This window comes from Corvus brachyrhynchos, unplaced genomic scaffold (assembly GCF_000691975.1).
Source record: "Corvus brachyrhynchos isolate BGI_N302 unplaced genomic scaffold, ASM69197v1 scaffold523, whole genome shotgun sequence".
NCBI classification, from domain to species: domain Eukaryota; kingdom Metazoa; phylum Chordata; class Aves; order Passeriformes; family Corvidae; genus Corvus; species Corvus brachyrhynchos.
In genome coordinates this window covers 720,661-744,894 of record NW_008237265.1, presented here as the reverse complement: position 1 = coordinate 744,894, position 24,234 = coordinate 720,661, and the positions used below count along the sequence as shown (strand labels likewise).

The 24,234-nt window shown below is 40.9% G+C and overlaps 1 protein-coding gene across 2 annotated transcripts in view; it reads right to left on the bottom strand.

Moving 5' to 3' along the window:
* The window catches only part of LOC108445764 (potassium voltage-gated channel subfamily KQT member 1-like), a 289,498-nt gene that overhangs the window by 182,146 nt on the left and 83,118 nt on the right, over positions 1-24,234 (bottom strand). For both annotated transcript variants that reach the window (XM_017730544.1, XM_017730543.1), the window contains exons 2-5: positions 15,512-15,587; positions 11,867-11,961; positions 10,844-10,884; positions 4,108-4,169 (exon numbers count right to left, since the gene is read on the bottom strand). In XM_017730544.1, coding sequence (XP_017586033.1) covers positions 4,108-4,169; positions 10,844-10,884; positions 11,867-11,961; positions 15,512-15,587 — 274 coding nt within the window. The remainder of the gene's footprint in view (positions 1-4,107; positions 4,170-10,843; positions 10,885-11,866; positions 11,962-15,511; positions 15,588-24,234) is intronic.

The following is a 24,234-nucleotide window of genomic DNA, read 5'->3' as shown; positions in this document are numbered from 1 at the left end:
CAGATTCACAAACATCCATCTCTCCATTGTTACCACTCTTCTCTGAGACCATCTTTTTAGCTCCCAACTCAAAAATAAGTGTTTAAATTGGTAAAGAGAGAGTTTACCACCACAACCCAACCTCTACATTTGTTTATGTTGGATGACATTTTTGTCCTGGCTCTCATTACTCAGATGGATAAAACTCAGAAGGGTTCTGCTTTACTGCCCTGTTTTCTCTTAGTGTTCCTGCATTTTTTAAATGCTACCAAATGGTTGCTTTTGGCTCTCAGCATTATCACATGTTGTCTATAAGTATGGAAATAGTTATGGTAATATGGACGTAAATCATAACTGTAAATACCACATAAAAAAGACTGCCATGTAATTATAAAAATACCTAATAGATTTCTTTTTCAAAGACAACACAGCTGTCCTTTCTAACCTTTCATTTGCAGATTCTTTTCTCTCCTGTTTTTATTTATAGGTTGCCATGCAGTTGGACATAGCACACCATGATTTTTCTTTCTAATTTTGAAAAGAAAAGGAAAAGAAAGAATACTCATTTCATCATAAAGAAGCATTAGTTTACAATTTTGAAAAGAAACTAACGCCAGCTCTAGAACATCATCTTGGAACCAATCTCCCTCTTAATACATTTCAAAAGGATCTGTCAATGGCTACATACCACAAAATAAAATTAAACCCTGCCATGGAACCAAAGGAGGGGTCGGCCAAATGGCACACATCACGTGTTGGGAAAGAAGCCCCATTCTTTCTCTAAACATCCCAATGGATTTTTTTGTGAAAAGAACCACACTAGGTTATTACACTGGCCACAACAAAATAAGAATTTTATGCCCTACTCAAGGAAAAATAGGCTGAAAAGTGTTCCAGGCAAACTCACACTATGCAATGTGCCATGTCAGTGAGAGGAGTGAAGCCTTGCACAGCATTGATGTTGCCAAAAAGGGGTTTGGATTTTTTTGCCTGAGAGCTGCCACCATGCATTTTACCTGTTTCTAGTCAGCTTTGCAATGCTTAAAGGCAAAAAAGAGTATATTTTTTTCTGTGTTCTGCTGGAGTCTCATGGTGCTTCATCATCCAAAGACTGGATGAGGTTCTTACCTCTTCCCTGTTACTTCAAACTCCCAGAAGGAGCCTGTTTGGTCACAGAAGAGAGGCTGCAGGCAGTGCTCTCATGCCACATGAATGGAAGGTTGTTATCTTTGCATCTTTGAAACATTTTTGCCTCAAAGCTTCTACCTCTCACCAAGCAACCCCTTCAGAGACCTGCACCTCTGCCTTTCTGTACAGCAAAAGCGATGTTTCAAGTGAAATAACAGCAAAGCTCTCCAGGGAATGGAGTTCATCTTAGCCATCAGAAAAGTGTGCTTCTCTCTCCCTTGCTTTGCAAGAAGAGCAATTACGGTTTTATGCAGAACAACACACAGCTCTCAATGGGTTTGTCACACTCTGATTCCCCTCTGGAGAGACAGCTAAAACAAATGAACTGCAAAATGCTGCTGGGAAAGGTCAGTCTGGACCAGAGGTGTGCTCATGGCTTATTGATGCAGCTTATTTAAGCAGATAAAATGCTCAAAGCCACACTGCATTTTTATCAGTCTGCACTAACTGGCCTTTGTCCAAAAATGTGTCGTTTTATCAGATGTGTCACTCTTTTGGGAGGCTGCCATCACTAGACTGGGTGACTGAATGTTAAAATAATTTCTCCAGGGGAAAGAGGTTGATCCCAAAGGTTTTCTAGTTCCAACGGGGAGATCATTTTTCACCACCAGCTGGAGCCTGATGTCAGACATGCCCTTGCTGCATTTATTCTCCTCAGAGATTGAAACTCAGTTTGTCCTTCCTGATTCCAATATTGTTTCACATTTGGGCACATAGCAGCTACTACAGAGTGAATTGTTAGGGCATGAGAGCCCATGAGACATGGGAAAATAATTTAGGGGAAGCAGTTTGACAGCAGGATGCAGTAGTTTCTATTGTCCCATTAAAACAGAGATAGCTGGGAAGCTTAGCTTTGTATTTATTATGTAAACATGTATTTTAGCCTGATGTGCCAAAAAGATGCAAACACAAAAAGAACCCCAAACAAACCAAAAACCCCAAACTTATGCCACCAAAACCCCGAGCAAACCAACACAACAAATATTTGCCCTTTTTCTGCACCTCATCTATTTTCTTAGCAGGGATATGAGACTGAAGCCCTGTACACCTGAAGGAATGATAATTTGTACTAAAAGATTAAATACCCTCGGTTCTCTCTGCATCTGGCATTTTATTTTACACTTGCAGTTTGGTCTGAGAACAAAAACGAAACTGCAATGATTGACTCATCTTACGAAAACATCTTGACGCATTTTTATTCTTTTCTACGTGTTTTCTCCACAACAATAAGTGGAGAGAGAGAGCAATCACCAGTTCCCATGCAAAATTTAAAGCACCAAGTTTAATTCTTCAAACAAAAGGGCAGCTTGGTCTCGCTCACCAATGCTTTGAGCTTGGACTGACTTTATTTAGATCACGCCTAAATTAAAGGCAGAACACAAGCAGGTATCTGCAATAGAGATCAGTCACTGCAGCATTTCCTGCATCTCCTGTAACATTCCTCTTCTTATACCAAGATGCCTCTGCAGCACTCTAAGTCAGGCTTTGAAATAAAACTGATCAAATCCACAGCACATTGTGCTAAAGCTGGACCAAGGCCAGACACACTAAAAACTTTCTCACCTCTCTTCTTCATAAATATGGAGCAGCCAGGAGACCATGAACTGCTGCTTCCAGAGGTATTTACAATACCAGCAGTATTTCTCACTCAAAGCACTCCAGCTATTATCACAGATACTTTTATTGCTAGATTTTCAATCTGTATTGGGGATTTCTCTTTATCTGCACATTCAAGAAATCTGAATGAAGTCTTGGTATGAATTTACAGAATACACAGAGCAATTTATCTCTTTTGAAGTGAGTAAGGCAATCTGAATGAAAGCCATTTTCACTTTGAACAGCTGTGTCTGCACAAGGGACCAATCCACTTTAAAAGTTAGCCCAGATAATGTCTTTATCTGAGGCTGATTCTTTGACACAGTGCAAGAAAGCTAAAAATCAAAGAAAATTGGTCCTTTGACAGTGCAGTGTCACATATTTCCTATGTTGCCCTAGCAATGATGATTAAAAATTAGGCAAGAGATTGTATTAGTTTAATGTCAATTTCTGCTTTTTGGCAAGATGCACAGTTCTTAAGAATTATGAGAAGTTTCCTTCCTCTTTCCTTCTTGCCTCACTTCCCCAGAAAAAAGTGAAAAGAGAATTTGCATGACAAATTTGAGTGAGACAAGGACACAAACAGGCAATGGATACACCAAATTCAAATGGACTTTTGTCTCAGCCACATCACACCTCCCACCAAAGCCACTGTACTGCTCCTGCCCACACAAAGTGCCCCGTGGAGGAACACCAGCTTTTAGAGGTGGGTAAGAGAGCTGACTGCTAGAGAAATAGAGTCTGAGTTTTGAGCAAACTTGTATTTTTGTTATTATTTGAGTGGAAAAAGCTCTGGAGAATGTTGGAAGAGGTCTAAGACAATAGAGCCTCACTGAACTGTGGCCTTTGGGCACACCTCTAAGTAACTCTAATTAATAACAAATACTCCTGGAGAGAAGACGGTGAGGGAGGGGCAGAAAATGTGCAAAGGTAACTGCACAGGGGGAAAAATGCAGTAAACATTAAAGAATTTCAGGATTTGTAACTGGGATGTCAACTGCTCGTCACAAAGATTTCTGACACTAAGATTTCTGTTTAATTCACTAATTCCTGTGTGACAAACACCAGCCAGTTCACAGCACTTGTATACAAGGTGTGTGATTTGACTTCAACATGAAAGCAGCTCCTTTTATAATCTAGAACCAAAACTGCATAGCAGGTAAACGGTTAATGCTGAGCAACATGCACATGATACTTCATCAACTCCCTCACCAAAATTAGGATATTATTCTTTATTATGGAGCCCTGTAATTCTAAAGTAAATCATACCAAGATACTATCTTGCAGGTCTCTAGATCAGATATCATTGCTCAGAAAAAAAAAAGCAAGCTTTCATGCACTTACCTTATCCTCCAGCCGGATCAGTCTGGCTCCTATACTGTAGTATCCTTTGTCTACCCCTTTTTCTAAAGAAAGAGAATAAAAATGGGACATTCATTAGGTGGAGAATAAATTCAAACTAAGAATTATATCTGTGGTATTTAAAGCAAAAAAGAAAAGAAGCTGGTAATAGTAGGGTACCATAAAATGCATGAACGTAACGAGAAAGAATGAAACAGAAGTGAAAGAGCGTGGCTGGAGAGAAGGGAATTACTTTGTCAGACTGACAAGATTCAGTTAGTCTGAAGGGCAACCTGGACCTTGGTAGAGGCAATCTGTGGACATGAAGGACTATAGGTGGAGTCTGGAGTAACCTGTTTAATTATCTGAGTGAACTGTATGTAGTTAGATGGAATGGGCAGGGTACCTGGGCACACCTCCAGTTCTGAGTATCACTGGCCTGAGCAAGGTAAACTTGCTATACATAAAGGAATCAGAACAGTTTTCCACTGAGGTTGCAGGTCTAGGAGGCAGCACTGTCCAGGGGTTCAAGGGCTGGAGTGGCAGAGATTGATCCATCTGTCTATAAATCCATCCATCCATCCATCCATCCATCCATCCATCCATCGCCTCCCTGCAAAGGAGTGACACTGGGAAAAGCTCTTGCATCCTCATTTTCCCTCCCACTCTTTATGAGACCTGGTTAGTAAAGCCCACATTCCAAAGTTACACATTCCACTGCAAAGGGTGGGATTGGGAGCCAGGAGTGAAAGCTGTGGAAAATGGGGTCTTATCCTTTCTGTTCCTGGGATCTATTGCTAAGGAATGCCATAGTTTGAGGGTGTTATTGCACAGGCAATGAAGCACAAAGCCACACATATTCTGAGTTGGGAAAAAGCATCCACAAGTTAAAAACCACGGCCTGATACTGAAATATCTTAGAAGCTGATGTCGATGGAAGTTGGACAATTTTTCTACTAAACTATATTTCCAAAACCGGGATGGAGTAATTACTCCTGGATTTTTTCACACATCGCTCCATTTTTATGAGTGATTAAGGTTTGGTTTTTAAAGCTGTCTAAGTCAATTTTACTTAGGGCATGAGCAAGGCTTGATGGAAGTTAGGCTGAGATATGAATTTACACTGCATCAGAGCTCACAGTGAGTGCCTGTGTGTGTGTTCCTCCTGCAGGGAACTCGCCTTCCTGGATTTCTCAGGGAGTGGTACTTGCTTTACCATATACATTTGCTAATGGGATACGTTTAGGGATCTATTTGCAGCAAAGTTCACCTCAAGATAACTTGTGTTGCATGCACCAAACCCGAGAGGAAGATAAGCAAAAGCAATACTGGCAAGCAAACTTTGGGCTTTCCTTCTCCTCCACACATCACCCAGAACATTTGAAAGGTCCTGCACCCTTGGCCCCTCTTTGCAGGCTTAGAAAAGAGAAGTGTTTCCCCAGAGCACCTGCAGGAGCAAATAAAGTCAGGAAAGAAAATGTGGGACAGAGAATAAATGACACAGCTTGGCTCATACATGTGTGCTATTCATCATTCACAACCTCAGAAGCTTGTTAAAATATAAGTGGTTGAGGCACAAGTTTATCTCTGTATTCATTTCTGCCTAAAATGAGATAACTGGCCCTGCTGTCTACTTTCTAGTTAGGAAATCTGTATATCTTTCCAAGTATATATCAGAAAAAATCATGACTTTAAGGATTTCTAATTTGGGATGTGGTTTGAACAGCAGTGGGCAGGTAGTGTTTTTGTTTAGGTCTAACACCAAAAAGTCCCCCAAACCTGAAGAAATACTTCAGAAAGCTTTTTGTTTTTCTAAATAATAAAAGAATAATTTCCTAACCAGCTCTAATTCCATCCTTCAGATAATCACCAAGACATCCCAAACCTTACTAATAATGTTTCCTATTTTAGTTATTCCTGAAAGTTGTGTGGATGAGAAAACAAGAAAATAGGAAGCAGATAAGCAGTAAGAAGTGGTATTGTGGTAAGTGGCACTGCTAGAAGATGTGGAAAATCAGGAGTGGGAGGAATGATGCACATGGAGGGAGCTGTGTCTCATGCAGCCCTTTGCTGGCATGCAGACTGTGCTAGTCACAAAATGCTGTGATCTTCCCCAATTTCTTATCAGCCTCCATTGGGAAGAGCATCCAGCCCTATTTTACAAGTTTTCCTTCTAATAAAGACCATCTTTAAAAGCAAACGTGGTGTGTGCACAACACACCGAACACTGGGGTAAGTGGGGTGGGCACAAGTTCAGATAAAGTCACTTGAGTACATTTGATTTCTACTGCATGTTTGTTATCTCTCTCAAGTCTCTTCTAGGTAGATGATTTTAGACTTCCTACATGATTAGATTATTTGTTCTTACAGAATTGAAAAGATTGTGTGGCCAACTATAAATCTGAAACATCTAAATTCCTCCAGTCTTCGCTTTGCAATCCAAAATAACTTTCCTTTAGTATTGAGTTTTTGCTCTTTGTGTTGGGCTGCAATAAAACAGAGACCAGCTAAGCAATCCTGCAGCACTTCTGGGAGAGGCACAGAGGGAAAGGGCACATGGCATGATCATGATGAAAGGAAACACAATTACTTAGAACTGGATGAAAATACATACGGAAAAAATTTAACTCAGAAATAAAAAAAATATTGGAAAGATCTTGTGTCACATGGTTGGTATGATACAAACCCATTATTTATATACTTAGATTTGAATCAGAGAAAACACTAGTAAATAAACAACAGGCATTCTAATCCAGGAGACTGAATAGTTGTTAATATAGATAAATAATATTAATATGTATTTATTAATACAGACATTTATTCCCTGAGTATACATACTATTCTACTTTCAAAACAACACAATCCTGCATTCATTTCCTAATATTTTCACAAAGCTGACCCATCTGTTTTCCTAGTGAAGAACAGGAGATGCCTCTTGTAAAAAAAAAAAAAAAAGAAAAAAAAAAAAAAACCAACCAACAAAAACCCCCAAAACCTTTCTTAGGTTTGCTTTACACCAGTTCAACAGATGATAGCTCTTGGAAGCACGTGATATAAATAACATATACTGACGTAAGAAGGAGGAAGAAAGCAAATCAAAGGAGGAATGGCACAATAATCTTATTTTTTCACACAGTTAATGTGCTCCATCTCATCAGAATATACCAAACTTTAAAGAAAATCAATTTTTTTCCTTTGCTTAGGAAAAAGTACTTATGAGGAGCTTTAGGACAGTGAATGAATTGCAGAGAGATGGTCTGAAAATGGAAAAAGCAAGAAACGACCCTTCTTTATAGTGCAGGAGTCCCTCCTTGATTTTCACACAGCTAGAGGGGAACTAATTCAAAAATATTCAAATTTATCTGAAAGCCATCAGTTTCTTTTACACAGAAAATGAGGAATTTGACCATTGTGACACCAAGAATATTCCAGATTGCTGAAGACATCTCAAAACCTTTGTAAATGGTATCTCAGAAAGCAGACCAGCCCAGGAGACACTGCTGCCTTCTTTTGGCTAACTTGGTGCAAATGCAGCCTTCTGGACCTGTGTTTGCTTCAGCTCTGCCAAAGCTCCACATAGGGATAAGTGTGATGAGCTTATGGCAAGATCTGGATTCTTAGGTTTGTAAACTGTGTGCTGCTGAAAAAGAAGGTCAGGATTGCCCCTTTAAACCCATAAAATGGCAGGTAACAAATTGCCTCAGTCATGGTGACTTTTGGTTGGAGTCTCTTTTCTTGTCTGTCAGAGCCTTTTACAGCTGATTGGTAGAAGAAATTAAAAAAAGATAAGGTATAGTCCTGGATCAGGCACTTGTGGTTTCCTTTGGACAGCCTAAAAAGTAAACTGCCAAAATATTTTCATCTCCAGGAGGGGTGGGATAAATCAGTTCCTGCAGAAATATGTGTATCTCTCATTTCAAATATTAATTGACTTAAAAAAGATAAAAGTTAAGCTGATCATATTTATTATGCTTTAAATGATACAGTGACCCAATTTCTTCTTAACAGACGGGAAGGGAAAAGTATCAGAAAGCGTAGGTGGGACTTAATGAAAAAAAAAAGCAAACAATGGAACTGTCAAAATTTTGTAAGAAAGCCCTCTTCTTCAGGCATTCCCACCCGTGTCATGCAGAACCAAGAGGTTCAGATAAACTGCTGATAAACATCAGCTTTTTGCATACTTTTCTGAACCCAACACAGGATCTTTTGTTTTACCTTGGTATTGTTCTTCACCTTATCCCCTGAAAAGCTACAGTAAGCCTCAAAAATTGCATTCAAAAGCAGTTAACTCCATTGTGCACAGTGAAGGTCAAGTATGACACTCTCTTTATTTGTGTTGTTGCACGTGTCTACTTCGTTGATTCCATAGATTTAATTAATATGCTCTTTGCCTCTACATCAACACTCTCCATTATTAAGGCATGTGTTTATTATGCCAGGAATCTGTTTCATCTGACAAAATGGTGTCCCCTGGAACACTGGGACAGGCTTCCAATGAAACCCAGACAGAGTCTTCTGAGTATACTCCTAAAGGTGGAGTTATTCCTATGTATAAAAGTGGGGTCCAGGTCCTTGGAAAATTGATTCATTATCTTAGTGTTTTTAAATCCACTCCTGCTTTTAGGAGTTTGAAAGAAATGTAGGAGATGCCAAGACCAAAACAAGCAAAAAGGGAGAATTCCTCACAATATGCACACGTGAGGGTGAAATTATGAGAATTCTTTGCACAGAATATGGCAGATGTTGTAAGTTTAAAGGGGTAATTAGGCAAGTTGGTTGAGGACAAACCATTTTGGACACTACACATACTGAAACCTTGTCAGGAAGCCTCTGATGTGCAACAGGCAGAAAGTTGATGGGAAGGTTGGAGGCTTTTTTACACATTTCCCAAAGCACCTTGCTCTTGGCTCCGTCAGAGTCAGGACTGCTCTGACCCAGCATGGCTTTTATTCTCTTCTCGTATCCTTATCTTGTTTTAACACAGCTTTTAGTGCTTTTTATCTCGCAGAAACTAACTTGAAAAATAACAATAACTGCTTCCAGTGAATTCACATTCTGGGTCTTATATGACATCATTCACTTTTGAAAGGTAATAGTACTATAGACAGGCTGCAATTACTTTATATAATATTATCAAAGTCCACAACAGGGTTTCAATAACAGCCTGATCCAAACCCACTGAGGTCACTGGAAAGATTCCCGTTCATTTCAACGGGCTTGGAATCAGACCTTAAGATTCTTTGAATGGGAGTATAATAAAACAAGGAAAAAAATAAAAGGAGCTGGAAAGGAAAATTCTTTTCATGTTTTTTCTTCTTGGCAGTTTAATTTTCTTTGCATTGTCATTTCTTTTTTGCTTATCATCAGTACAGAAATAACACAGTCTGGGGGAAACACCCATATTGTTAAAAATGAGGGTTTTAGCAATGCCTGGAAAAGTATTATATTGAAAATCCATGTTCAGTGTAGAATAAGCCATGCATTCTGAGGGAAACTCAGGGATAACTCTTTTTCTAGAGGAGAAGGATAGTGCAAAAATCTGTTTTCACCCCAAACAGACAAATATTGCTCATCACTGTTCACCGCTTGGAAAATCCTGGGAGTAAAGGCAGGTTGGATAACACCAGGAGTAATTGCAAACTAGGTTTAGTTCTGCAGACCATTTCTCTGGAACCACTTACCATATTTTTGGATTTCTGGAGGGCTTAGATAAAATGACTACTAGATCAAGTAACTTCTGGTTTTGGTCTTGCAAACCTCTAACTGAGCTCACCAGCTTCTGCATCCCTAACCACCATTCTACCTTTTCCAGTCAGTTCCTTGGTACTTTAGATTCTTTCCAACACTTGTTCAAAGCCACAGGCCCACCTAAGACCCTCCCAGTGGTTTCTATGACCCTTTTGACTCAAGATTTGGTGAGACCAAACTTCCTGAACATCTTCAGCTTCTCTTACCTCTCAGAACATTATTTCACAATGAGTTTCTAATTATTCATCTCCTCTGAAACCAGAAACTGTTTGATAAAACGTGCTTCTAAGACTGGTCTTCTTGAGCACAAATTCCAGTTCGGTAATGCTATACTTGAAATAAAATAATACATTTTTGGAGGTAAGGGATGTTTTTCCATAAATTTAGCTTGCACATTGTGGAATGAATCCCCATGTATAAATATTTATAGAAGTATTCAAGCTGACAGATTCTTTTCCTGTGGTCCAAAACCAGCTACAGGGAAAAAGGATTGTCCTACTGAGCCTTCTGAAGCAATCAGATGTTGAAAATGTGTTTTGAATGATATTCCTTGTCCTGATAATATTAACCACTGACAACTTGCCATTTTTTAGAGGCTCTGAAATTACTTTGCCACCCTCAGTCGTGCTCCAAGTCACTTGGGGATATGAGTCTTGAGTTCAGAAAGGAAGAAACCTTTCTAAGTGGAATCAACATATATTGTAATCCCAGACCAAAAGATTTAGAAAGAATATTTTCGTGGAAGAATTTCCCTCAGGATATTTCCATCTCATCATGTACTAATATACATCTCAACATTTATTCTTAATTTCCATTTATTCCACTACCACCTGAATGAAAGGTATTTATCTTTGCACAGGCATTCCAGGACTTTTTAACAGAATTACATTCATGTATAATTGGCTGGATTATAAATCCACACTACAGTAGCCAAGGGTATTTTCCCAAAGTTATGAAGATAATAATTTTGCATAAAATGCAGTCACTATACCTGGGAGGAAAAGACCTGGCTTTCCCAAGGATTGGTCCAACCTGAGAAGCAAACAGAGAATTACCAGCAGAGCAATTACCAAGCAACTTAAACTCTGTTGCTAAGCACGGGAGCATAATTTACATGAGAATTTACAGTAGCTCTAAACCCAAACCAAAACAAGCAAAAACATGATACCAGCATGACTTTATGCACACACAGTCAACAGTTCAGCTCTTTAGAGTTTTTCCTCCAAAATCAAACCATATTATTATTGTTATTTTCTTGAGTACTAATATTTCTCAGACTTTCAAGTTGTAACTAAAACATAGCTCTCCCGTGTCCTATGTAATCTAATAACAAAGACTATACAAACAGAATGACTTCTTAATAACATTTGCAACTATTCCTAGAGCCTCATGCAGGCGGATTTAATATCTATATATGTTGACACAGTAGATTCCATTCAATAGGAATTTTTTTTTTCATTTCATTTAAGGGCTGGGGGAGTTCATTCTGATGTCCCTGTCCACAGCATTAATTTGTAAAGAGAAAAGCACTTGGTGCTGAAACAGAAGAGAATAGTTTTGTGGCAAAATATTTCAGCTGCAAGCCCCAAACTTGGAGAAAGCGTGTGCATGGAGGAATGTGGGCAGGGAAAAGTTCCAGACAGTGCAGCACAGGCAAACCAGATTTCTCTCAGTTGTGGAGAACCACAGAATGGAAACAGAAAGGTAAATCATTATTTGAAAAGTTTTCCTTTTCTAAGAAGAGGACAGAAAAGCTTGGATCACACTATAAACTTCACAGCATGCACCTTAATTTCTTTTAATTCCACTTGGAGAAAAAGGAGAGGAGAATAAAGGATAATTGTAAACTTGGTCATAAAAAGGGTTAAAAATGGCTCCAAGTTAAATCCTCCAGATATTGTGCTCCCTGTTGTGCTTGCAATTTTGGACAATTACTGTTCATTAAGTACACATCTCTCCTAAAGCCAGCTGGCACTAGAGAAATCAGATATTTCATGAGGTGGACAGGGCCTACCTTCTTTGAAGTTCTTTTATGCGAACCATCATGTTGAGGTGTCCTTGGGAGTACTGCTCAATCACGTCACGGACATCGTACGGCTTCTGAGCTTGCTGGGAAAGGAGGCAGGCAGCACGTTGAAAGGTGAGTATTGGTCAAACTGGATTTTTATTTCAGTCAGGCATTCATTCTGTTTTTTTATCTTCCAGAGCTTATTTGCCTGCCATTTTGCAACAGTTGTCGTAATGAATAAAAAGTATGCAGCCGTTGTGGGAGTGAATGAATATTTGTTGTGGAGATGGAGCCAAATGATTCCCATTACTGCCAGTTAGAGTCATGTCTTCATGTTACTCCATACTGAGCAAAATATTAGCCCTTCCCAGTGTATTTGAGAAACATGAACCCAGGATGGGTAATTTATCTGGGACTCTCATGTGCGGTATCTCCTGGCTCATTCCAAAGCCATCTGTTAATCATAATGTCGGGGGACTGAACCCCAGGGATTGGCCCAACTCAGAACACTTGGACCCAGAATCATATGTCTCTTAAGACCAAAGATGTCTGGTGACAGAAATATTGCTGCTTGAGGAACAGGGAGGACAGATGCTCTGCATAACTCAGGGGACTGCCGCACGTGGGTTTTGTTTGTGCTCCTTTGTCTTTCATGATACCTTTGAGATCAGAAAAAAAAGGTGCAATTCAAATAAAAAAGGACAGATAAAAAAATGCAAGAGAGTGAAAAAACTGCCACCTGCCCAGCTTTATTCCCATCCTAAGGAGAACCCAGATGCTTCTGCCAAGCTTTGGTTTCTTGCTGCAACTACTGTGGCTGAATTTTGAAACAGGTCTAGTGAATTTGCATAAAGTGATGTGGTTATAAAAGGTGCAGCACGGTGAAATTTTAGCAAGTAAAATCAATGTGTCTGTGGAGGTTTAAACACAAATCACGGCCTTTTGGAAAGACCAGCATTTTGAGAACCCTTATGGTAAATGTGGGGCAAGATGTCTCCCTTTTTGGCTCTGAATCAAGAAAAGAAGGGGGGGACAAAAAAGCAAAGGTGAACTGCAAATCTAGTAATTGGGAATTACTGAAAACAGCTCATTAGTCATCTTGTTGTCTGTTTGCACTCTGTCACAGCCTCAGCCAGAGCCATTAGCATGCACCACTGCACACATGCATTGAACACCTACAGTATGTGCTGGAGTCATGCTTGGAAGGCAGCCACACGATCCTAGAAATTTCAAATGAAAGCATGGAACTGGAATGGAAACAAATCCTGTGAAATGACTGAGGAAGCGAGAGCTCTTCGTGACAAAATGCCTCCCCTGCACTCAGCACTTACCTGCACCAACACTTCCAGAAGAGTAGTGGCTTTGGAGGTGTGTGTGTGCATTTGAGCGCATTTGGGAGCAGAGGCTTTGCGGGGGAGGGAGGGTTCAGCTTTCAGTTTATCGTTTGGTTTTTGGGGTTTTTTCCCCCTTCCCCAGCTCCACATTTTGCAGACGCTGACACATCACTATTTCTGGCCAGAAAAGCAGCCTATTGTCTTCACCCCGAGAAGCAGTGCCAGTATCACTCTTTAGATGGTCTAGTGGGGGGTGCCTGGAGAGCATTTTGGCTAAATCCTGTATCCTTTCCTTTGGACACTCTCTATTAAACACCATGCATGGCGCAGAGCCCGGATGTGCTGGGGAGTCTTCCCCTCCCCTCTCCCCCATGGGCTAGTATGCGCATAATTAATTCTACTCATTCCCAGTGAAATTTCTTTACCCCCTCAAAAGAATTCCTCTGTCTGTTATCCATTTCACCAAACCATCAGCTCCGAATCCTGTAGCTGCAAAGTGCTGGACACTGCAATCTGCCTGAGTCCTCTCTGAAGCTGAGTAAAAATATCCCTCCAGCTTTCACCATTCTTCCCTCCTATTTTTCCATAAAGCTTTGGATCTGGGCATCTTATGCCCTGCCAAACTTTGGCACAATCCCCTGCCATGTTTTTATTAGGAAATGCTAGAACGATACAACTGAAGCCAGGAGATAATGGGCTTCCAGGGAGGTGTGGTAAATGCAGAACTTGAACAACTCCTTCAACTTTCATTCTGCTCATAATCCCAAATCCTGGCCACTTGAGCTCAGTATTCCACAGTCAGCATGCAAAACTAAATAATATTACCCAGCTTTGAACTCCCAAAATCTAACTAGCATGGGGAGTCCTATAAACTGTATTTCATGGCCCCAAGAAAGGAAGAAAAAAAAGATTATTCCTTCTTCTTCTTTTTCCCTGTCACTGACTCACAGAATTCTCTCCATAGATTGATGAAATTCAGTTTTTAAGGTTTGGCATGACTGCTACGGCCTGACAGCTCCAGAACATTAGGTCTCTAGGGGTTTGAAATATCCTAATTTTTAACCTAACTCATTTATAAACTGATTTTATTTTCCAGAACTGGTGTCTCTATTTTCTTTTACTATTTTTTTTTTAATTTCCCATCGTGTTTATCTCTCTGGTATATTTACAATATAATCCTGCTCTCCCATTTTTTGCTGAGTTTAACAAACTGACTTCTCCTAGACTTCTTTCAAAAGGTAGGGTTATCTGAAGATACATGTCTGCATGGGATTAGGAAATATATAAGCTATTCTGTCTGCCCTAATTCAGAGTCTTCTGAGTGCTGGGAGCTTATCTCAGACTTCTATCCCTTGCATTTAAGTGCTCAGCTCTAATCAAACTTGCCTTAAATGTAAGTTTTTGATTTATTTTTTTAAAACCTCTTCAAAAGGATTATGAAAGGCTATTAACTTGCAGTGGATCCTCTTGGACAAAAAAGCATGAACCTTAAGATAGAAATAACGAGGGCTTTGAAAATCAGTCCAGAAGTTAATTTTTCATTTCCATAGCATTTCTAGCCCATGGATAATGAGAACGATGATATCAGGATCACATTCCATTCAAGTTTTATCATAAGAAGTTTCACTAAACAGGCAAAATGAAACAGTATTTTCAATGCTGCACATTTAGTTTGAGCACTTTTTAACCTGATTGAGAAAATTAACTGAACACTTCATAAAGACAGCAAATTTCCAGAAGGCAGATGCTCCACAGTTTTATAAAATATGGCCTGTGAGGTCCCTTTCTGGGAAATACATTTGGAAATGTGGGTCACACCTATGAAAGCAACTTTGCACCCATAGTACTCATCAGTGAGGCCTATTGATCTGTCAGCCATACATAGCATGGGACTGAACATTCCCTAATTGATCAGATGATTGATAACATTCTTGTTATGATCAGCATTTTTGCAGACACCCGTACAGAGGTGTTTTCACCTCAACAGCAGGCTTTTCTTCAGTTCTGCTAGTGCATGGGTAAGTATTGGTGAGTATAGTAAACACACAGAACCCCAAAAAACAAGTGCAGTAAGAAAAGAGAAGTAAAAAATAACGATGCTGACTCCACAAAGTCAGGGGTTTGTGTCACACTACACCCATGGATCATTGATAATTTTGCCCACACCATTAAAAAATCCACAAAAGATGTGAGACCAAGAACTTGACCAATACCTTTGACTTACTACACCACATTCACCAAGACAAGTCCACTCTGAGAGCACCTGCAATGTCAGGCAAGCTCACGAGCTGCACTTGTGATTAATCCTCCTGCTTACCTGAAATTTTCTTCTGGCCACAAAATACTGCATTCTCCTGATGACTTTCACAGCTGTTCTGTGTGCTTCAGTCAGTCTGCCAAGGAACACAAACACAGACACACATCAGCTGGGGGAAGGGCAGGAAGGAGGAAAAATGTCTTAATGGAAGATGTTGACTCCAAGCACCAAAATCTACAACTACGTTTTATCTTTACAATGCAAAACTGCAGCGTAGCACGCTGTGTGTGCATTAATGCTTTGTTCTGCTGCTTTGCCTTCCTGCAAATTGTGGTTCTGAGTACTCAAAACTGATAAGTGAGACAATGAAAGCAGGTGTACAAAGATAATTCATGTGGAGGGGATTAGACAGGATTACTGTCAATGCACACAACTGGCATCAGTTTGAAGAATGAGAAACGCTTTTTAGAACCATGAGTACATTCCTTATTTTGCATTTCTTGAGTGTTTGCCCATGAGCTCTATTGCACAGAAATTAAGTCCTTTAAAAAGTACTTTGAGCTCTCTAAGAAGGAAAGAAAAATCAAAGTGTCACATCCTAAAAAAAAGTAAATTAAAATGAACACCACACACCCTCTCAGCACATGTGGGTGTGCATGTCCGTACGGGTATTCAAACACAGAACTGGACATTTTTAAACTCAGCTGTATCATTTCACCCAGAGGATCCTGCATTTACAGAACATTAATTGTGCCACTTGGATGGCATTTAATGACCACACCTCTTCTTTACAGTGAATTTTGGCAGGGTAGGGAGGAAGCAGGAACATGGTAATTATAAGAATGAGTATTTTCTTTAAGGACTGACTCCTTCCCCATGGACTCCTTTATTCACTCAAAATGAGTGAACTAAAGAAAACAAAATTTTCTTTCCAAGGAAGCTGCATTGTTGGGAAATCTATGTTCTATATGGACATCATCCTTGACATGTGATGATAACCCTGACAAAACTTTCCAGCAAGATTCTTAAGTCTCCTGAAAACACAATCTGCTGCTTCTTCCCAGTGTGTCTGGCTGGGAAGAAGGAAGTATTGGCTTGACCACCTACTTGGGTGCCACAGTTTAGAGACAAAAGTCTAAAAAGTGGAAAGGTTACAGTGGGTTATTTCAAAGTGAAGGAAATAAAGGCTAAACAAGCCAGAACTGTGTTTTAAGAATTAGCAAAATTATTCATTTTTATAATTATTCTTGGGGAAAAATAGTGCTTGTCACAGAATCATAGGATATGCTGAGTTGGAAGGGACCCATCAGGATCACTGAGTCCAACTCCTGGCCCTGTACCCCAACAATCCCATCCTGTGCCTGAGAGCTTTTGCTTGAGTGAGATACCACAGCCACAGGCTTTTAAAATAAGATTCCAGTAGCTTTTTCTTGCTCTTTCTATGTCAGGTCCCAGAAGAATATTAAATGCATGCACAAACAGGTGTTTGTGTCCTACCTATACACTCATATTTCATCTATCTGTGTATATCCATACACATACCCATATAAATACATTCACACATGCAAACACACAGAGACAAGGCAGGGTGAGCACGACTAAAGAGCCACCTTTGCTGCACACCATCAGCAGCACTGCTGAGGAGGAACCTTTACACTCGTGTAAGCCCATCAAAGGGATTTCAGAAATGTCACTGATGGGCTACCAGTAGTTTAGCCTGCAGGACCTTTATTATGGTGAAAGAAAAAGCTCTCAGCTTGACATTCAGGGCCCCAGCTGAGCTCCTGTGGCTGCTGACTAGAACAGAGGCGACACTGCTTACAAATGGCACAGACTTGATAGAGAGGTCTTTGTCAGCCCTTACAACTATGGTTTGTTTTTTTTTTTTTAATTACCAGAAAAGAATCACAATTTAAGGTTTAGGGGTTAGCCAACCTCCCCCGTTAAGATAAAGACTTGTTAAGATAAAGCAGTTAAGATAAAAACTTGAAATCATCCCCTAGAAATAAATGATGTGAGACTTCATATATATACTTGAGGGATTTTTTATTAGGCTGATCCACATGAGATGGCCCAGTCACTGTTTAAACAAGCTTAAATAGACAAGCTTAAAGAAGTCAGAGATGGAACCAAACCAAGGCTGTACTTTCCTCCTAATTCCCCTCCTTCTGCAGAAAGCGGGGCTACAGAACTTTTTACAGTTTGTTATCAAGCTAAAATGTTCAAAGCCATGAGACTGAACTCTTGGAACTTGATGTACAGTTGAACAGGCCTCATTTTCAGAGAGAAAAGTCATTAATTTGTGAAATACAGCTAAGAAGGTCACCCAACTATCATTCCAAAGCACTTGATATCATCATGTTCCAATTGGCAAAACTCACACCAATCTCTTTAGGAGCAAATTCTGAAATAAAAGTGACTGCTCAGATTTGATGGTCACTAGTGTTAAACTAGGAGTCAGAAACGTGTGAAACCTGACTTTGATGGAAAAATAGCGTGAAAAGGTGCAAATCCATAGAGTGAGACACGTGGATAAGTCATCCTAATTGCCCCAAAAAATCCCCAGGGAGCACAGCAGCTCCAGGTGATAGAGAGCAGCTCCAGATGAGATAAATTCCTGCTCTGTACAGCAAGCAGAGCTATCCTCCTGATGGGGTGTTGGGGCAGTGTGGCCGTGGTCCTAAACATTTTTTGAGATTTTAGCTGATTTTCTTAGGTTTTCAACCACTAATGTCCATAATGGATAATTACAGCTACTACTGACCAGGTTACATTTATCCCTGGATGTAGCCCAACATATTTACCCTGCTAAACCTTCTATTTTATCCCAATCCCCCTGGATTAGGCAAAACTCTTTCAGCCTTGAAGGTGTCAGTCTGTCACATTCCAGAAACGTCCAACAGGAGAGAACTAAAGGACAGAGATGCTCTAGGCCCTGCTTTGGTAATTCTCAGTAGGAGCACAGCACCACTTCTGGATCTTCTGGATATTTTGGGATATGCAGCTGATGAGACAACAGCCTGAGGGAGGTGTGATGGACACCACACTTGCACAGTCTTTCCATGTGGCATTTTCTAGGGACATGAGACAGAAAGGACAGATCTGCACAGGGACTGTGGTTTCTGCATCCCTCGGAGGTGGGGATTTAACTCCTTTCATAGCTTGGCTCCCAAACAGCAGGCCCTGAGCACTTGCTCTGAGCAGGAACAGGGGTGGGTGGGTGCCAAACAGAGCAGCCAAACTCTCCTGCCTCTGTGCACCAGAGGGCAGTGGCACGCACACGCACACGCACACACACACACACACACACACACACGGAGATGCTTTCCAGTACTTCAAAAAATTTAATTATTTTAAAAAATTTACCCAGAAACGCAAGCTTAAGCTCTAGACCTCGTAAGGATGGAGTCCACCACACTGAGGTGGGGTGGGTGGTAAGTATTGGGAAGATTGTTTTGTCTGTATGTTATGCTCAAAGGAATAGAATTAGAGTTTTATTGACACACAGTTAAATGCTTTTCCATCTTTTAACCTAAACAACAGGAAATAAGGTTTTGTCAAAACCCTCCCCTAAAACGCTTTCTAAAGGAGAACAAAATGACATTTGAACAGAAGTGATCTGGCTTTGGGAAAGTTATGAGCACATAAATTAATAATTGAAGCTTGCAACATCTGTAACTATAATGGATACCATGAAATGTCTACTGAAATAACATATCCTTGGATCCATAAATGGTACTGACATCATCTCTAACTGTGTCTTCAATAGGACCCAAGCCTATTGAAGCCAAGCAGCATGAGTTCCTTACCTCTCTGCTCAAGGGTTTCTCAGCAGGATGCTCAATTTTAAAAGGGCTCAAACCTATCCTTAATTACAACGAGTCGTTCCTAGTTTGGCTCCTGGGCCGTCACTGTGGTAGGGCAGGGAGGAAGGGGAGCGGGTGGTGGTCCTGAATCATGGATGTTCACACAGTCCCTGCCCTGGGGGGATGCTCAGAATCACTTGGCAGCTACCCTGGAAGGGCTGGGGAAGGGGACCCCTCTTGGCTGGCTCAGCCTCCCCTCTGCAGGTTCTGGCTGTGCCTGTGTGGGTGCAGAGCCTGGTGGGACAGCTGCGTGCCCAAGTGCCACTGCAGCCTGGGTTTGCTCCTCTGCTCCGGGCTCAGGCAGCACTGAACGGCATCACTTTCAGCTAAAACACTTGGATGCATTCAAGAGTGGCTTTTTTTTCTTTTTTTAACTGCAGGAAGGCGGTAGCTTAAGCCAAAGAAGCCAAACATTTTCTTTTTTGTTGAAAATAATTGAACCAGAGGAGGAAATAGAGATGATGACATCCAAAGCAACTGCAGAAACTATCCCACAGGGATGTTTTTATAACCTTTCTTTGATATAGCATTCTGTCTGTTAAAAGCTGGTGTTGGCCAGTTCAGATGTACTCTTTTTCTTCTTCTGTACGGAGCCTGATAACTTCCAGCTTAATGTGCTTTGGAGCAGTCAGGGGATATTTGAAGCAAAAAAGAGATGCCTAAATGGACCCTAAAGCCAGGCAGAGTTACAACTACTGCAGGCCACGCTGAGGCACAGCTCAAGTCTCCAGACAAGCCTGTTATCAGTGGGATGCACTTTTCAGTCCAGCAGCATTTTTTTAATTGTTAGAGTTGACTTGGGTGTAGGGATCGGGGACGGACTTTGCCCAGGCTGTGCTGCAGGGTGGCTGCAGATAGGGGAATGTGCATTCCAGACTGGTTTTCCTGATGTTTATTCAGGTGTCATGAATTAGAGGAGCTATTCAGTGTAACATCATGAGCTGTGGAAAATAAAGGCCACTTCAGTAAGGTCAATTATAGCTCTCTGTGCCAGTTTGCCAAACGGGTTTGAGGATACACGCTCACAGTGCCTGGGTTACTGCTGAGCTTCATTCATTTGTCAGGTTCTGGTTGCTTAGAGAAAACACATACAGAGTCACACTAACTCTGGTTTAATACCAGTCCCTGGATGATGTGGTAACTCCTCCCCAGAGTAACATACAGCATCATCTGCTCCAGAGTTGTCCACTTGGCATTAGTTTCTAAGCCAGCACAAAAAGGGACTAGATCAATGATGGCAAGTGAAATGTACAGAAGTTATTTGAGAACTCAGCCCTCCATCTGCCTTTTTGTTTTCCCATCACATTTGATTAAGATTATTCGCTTTCCAGCTCTGTTTCTGGGAAGAACACTGATTCCTAGTCCGAACTTTAATTTCTTTCCATGTACAATTGTCTCAAATGGGCTGATATTTTATTAGGTAAAATTTAAAGGAAATCTTATTTGCACTGAAAGCAAAGGACAAGAAGGGTGGGAAAAGAGAAACCAGAAAGAAGATAAAATTAGAGAGCTTCTCACAGGCAGATGCAGCTGTTGGTCCACAAGAAGTCACACACACAGTGTGGACCTTCTCTTGCTGGAGAAAAGTGGTGGAGAGACATGGTTCTCATCACAAGGGAAAGGAGCTTATGTAATGTGGTTTTAAAACTGAGCGAAGCTGCAATGTCCAAATTTTAAAAAAATCACCTTCCCTATAAATGAAAATATTATTGCCTTCAGCTAAGCCAAGCCAGACAAAATGCCTTGAGCCTTTTAAACCACATGAGTTAAGAGAAGGTCGCAGCTTGAGTCTGACATGCAAACACCTGGAACTGTCAGGCGATGATTCTGGTTCCAGAGCTCATCCCAAGCCAGGAGCAGCAGAGAAGTACAACATAAATATAATATGAGAGGTTTCCAGTCTTGTAACATTTCATCAAAGCCTTGTAAAGAACAGATACTTCTGGAGCATTTCCACCACTTACACCATGGAAATTAAATAAGATGCTATTTGCACTGAAACCTGAGGGAACATTTCAGAAAGTGTTGGCACAACTTTACTTTTCCCTTTATTCCTATCACAACTCCACCTTAAACCTACCTCATCTCTATTCTAATCATATCCTTACCTGAACCTTTTCAAGCCTGTGTTTGGCTCAAAGCTACAAATAAATTAGGATTGGCTCCTCTCAAAGCAGCCTGGAGGCCTATTTGGCTTCACCACACTCTGCTGACAGCCTCAGTTTGTGAAGGAATGCTGCAGACTCTGCAAATCTCTCCTTTGCAGGTACAGTCCCAGGTAGGAAAGAGTACAGAAGTGAGAGAGTACAGAGAGCAGAGTTTGTGAGGGGCTGCTTTCTGGGATCTGGTTATTTTGCTGAAGATTTTGTGGCATTTTCTGTCTTCACCCACCCACCCATCCCACACACACTGCTGCCTCTGAATTCGTTCCAGAACACAGCTGCCTCTACTTCTACCTGCCCCTCTAACCTGACCTTCCCTGAAGTGAATGGGAAAGAAAGCAGATTTCCTACAGCAGGGAATTTAGGGGCAGGGAAGACAGTACAGGGACAGGACAACAGCTCTGAGGGAAACTGCCAGAAGAGGAAGAACTAGGACATCATTTAGAGGGAACAACAGGCCAGCCAATATATTGGCGTAGGAAGCACCACTGGGAGAAGCAGCAGCACAGGGTGATTGCTTCATGTTGTCCAGGAGCAGAATAAAGTTAGTAAAAAGCGCCTGAAAATGATCAGAGGTGGATGTAACCTGCTCACTGAATGTGATTTCATGAAGAAGAAAAGCCCTGAACTTGGAGTTGTTTTTCTCAACCACAGACAGTTGGAGTTTTCAGTTACAAGTTTGTTCTGTAATATTACAAAGTGGGTTTATTGAGAAAGTGGGAGAAAAGCACTGTGTTAGTCCCCTGCTAATTAAAATGCATAATTAAAATGAGTAATTAAGCTTACTACAGAATGCTCTTGTGTCTGGGAGCCCAACTGCCCTTGAACAACAACTCATCTGCTGAACTGTCTCTGAGAACTAAAGTAGCCATTGGATATTGTGGTTACATCTTTCCTCTATTTTTTGTTGGCAGCAAAATAAAAGTTCCTGGTCTCTTTTCTGCCATTTTATTTCTTCCATTCTTTCTGCAATGTCAGAACAAACAAGATGATGTCATAGGGATGTCTTTTCAGTGTGGAAGTGAAAACACAGAAAGATTTTCTTTTTTCTTTTCTAAGCAAACAGCTTCTAGAAATTGCCACAATAACTTCCTGTGTTAGCGCTGACCATCACTACTGCTGGTCCCAGGATAGGTGAAATGCTCCTGTCTCCATGCCAGTTCTCATTTGCTTAGAAACTCCCTCAAGCCACAAACCCCTTCTTGGGATGTGGACAGATAATGACACATTTTTATCCCACATATTACAACACTCACTAATCCTAACAGCTACGTATTTGTTTTTAACTTCTCCCTGCTCAAAACTTGGTCTTCATGAATTCATCTTTTAAAAAACACCTCCAGACCATCTAGCTGGTAAAAGACACTGCAGAGACAGCCATCACCAAGCCCAAACAACTTCCCAGAGACGCCTTTCTGGAATCTGAATAGCCTTCCCATCTGTGCAGCACAGGAATGGGACACCCTTCTTCCACAGGTTCTGGTTTGCTCACTAAAAAAATGCCACAACCAAAATTAATGAACTTTAAGACTTCATTTCCCTCTTCACTGTATTCAGCATTTATGGGAACAACGTGGTGTTGTTAATATACACCAATGACTAAGCGCTGTATTTATGCCTCAATGATTTTCTGTCATGAGAATATAATGCCTGGCAAAGACTGATTCTCTGAAATACCAGTTTGTTTGGGGTCATTAATCTTAATTCCTATCTTGCCTGAATAGGAACTGGATAACACTCAAGTCAGGGAATAGTTCTGAGAATTAAAACTTCAATGGCTTTTGGGCTGCCCAAGGCTTTACATTTCTTTTAAAAAATATGTAATTAATTAATCTGCACCAAGTAGTAGGGAGAGACCCTGTGGAATTAAGGAAAATGCTCCTTGCGGCTTTAAAAAACAAAAACCAGTGGCTTTTGGCAGGATCTTTCCTTAGTAGTTCTCGTGATTTAGTAGTTGCAGCAGGGCTATGGAAACACAACTCCTGGGTTCTTGAACTGATTGATTTAACTGGCCTCTGTGTTTCTGGGCGATCTTGTTCAAGTTCTTTTACCTGGCTGTGCTCTAGTTTATATGTCTATAAAATAGGTGTAAAACCTGCCTAAGTCATGGAGGTGTCACGGGGATTTTAAGGCATTTAGCAGTCCCAAATGAAGTTGTATTTTATTTATAGAATGACTCAGCAGAAAAAGAAAGAAAAAGAGTAGTGACAACATGTTTATCCCTTAATGGTGATGAGAAGCAAGGGATACTGCTCTGCAGGCTTGGGATAAACTGCCATGTCACTGACCCCTGAGCAGAGGCTGTTTTCCAAAGCATTCTCCCCTCTCCACCTTCCCTGCTCCTCCTCTTCTGAGCACCTGAGTAATCCCTGTAGGAATTAGTTCCCTGTTCACCAGATACTCAGCAATGCAAGACACCCGCAGCATCTGAAGCCAAACAGGACCATTAGATCATAAATGTGACCTGCTCAACAGTGCAGGGGATTGCATTTCACACAGCTGCCCTTGCCCTGAGCCAAAAACCTTGTGTAGGACTAAAGTAACTTTCCAGAAAGGCATCTGGCCTTGATAGAAAGACCTTTATATACTGTTAAAAAGTGCCTTATTTTTTATTTAAATTTGTCAGTATTCAGCTTCTAGGCTCCTCTCTCCAACTGGAGTAGCAGAGCAGTTTTAGCCTTTTCCAGCCCTGTCTTTATTCCAGGCACCTTCAGGGGTGCCAGATGCACTGCCCATGGCCTGGCAGGGAGACCCA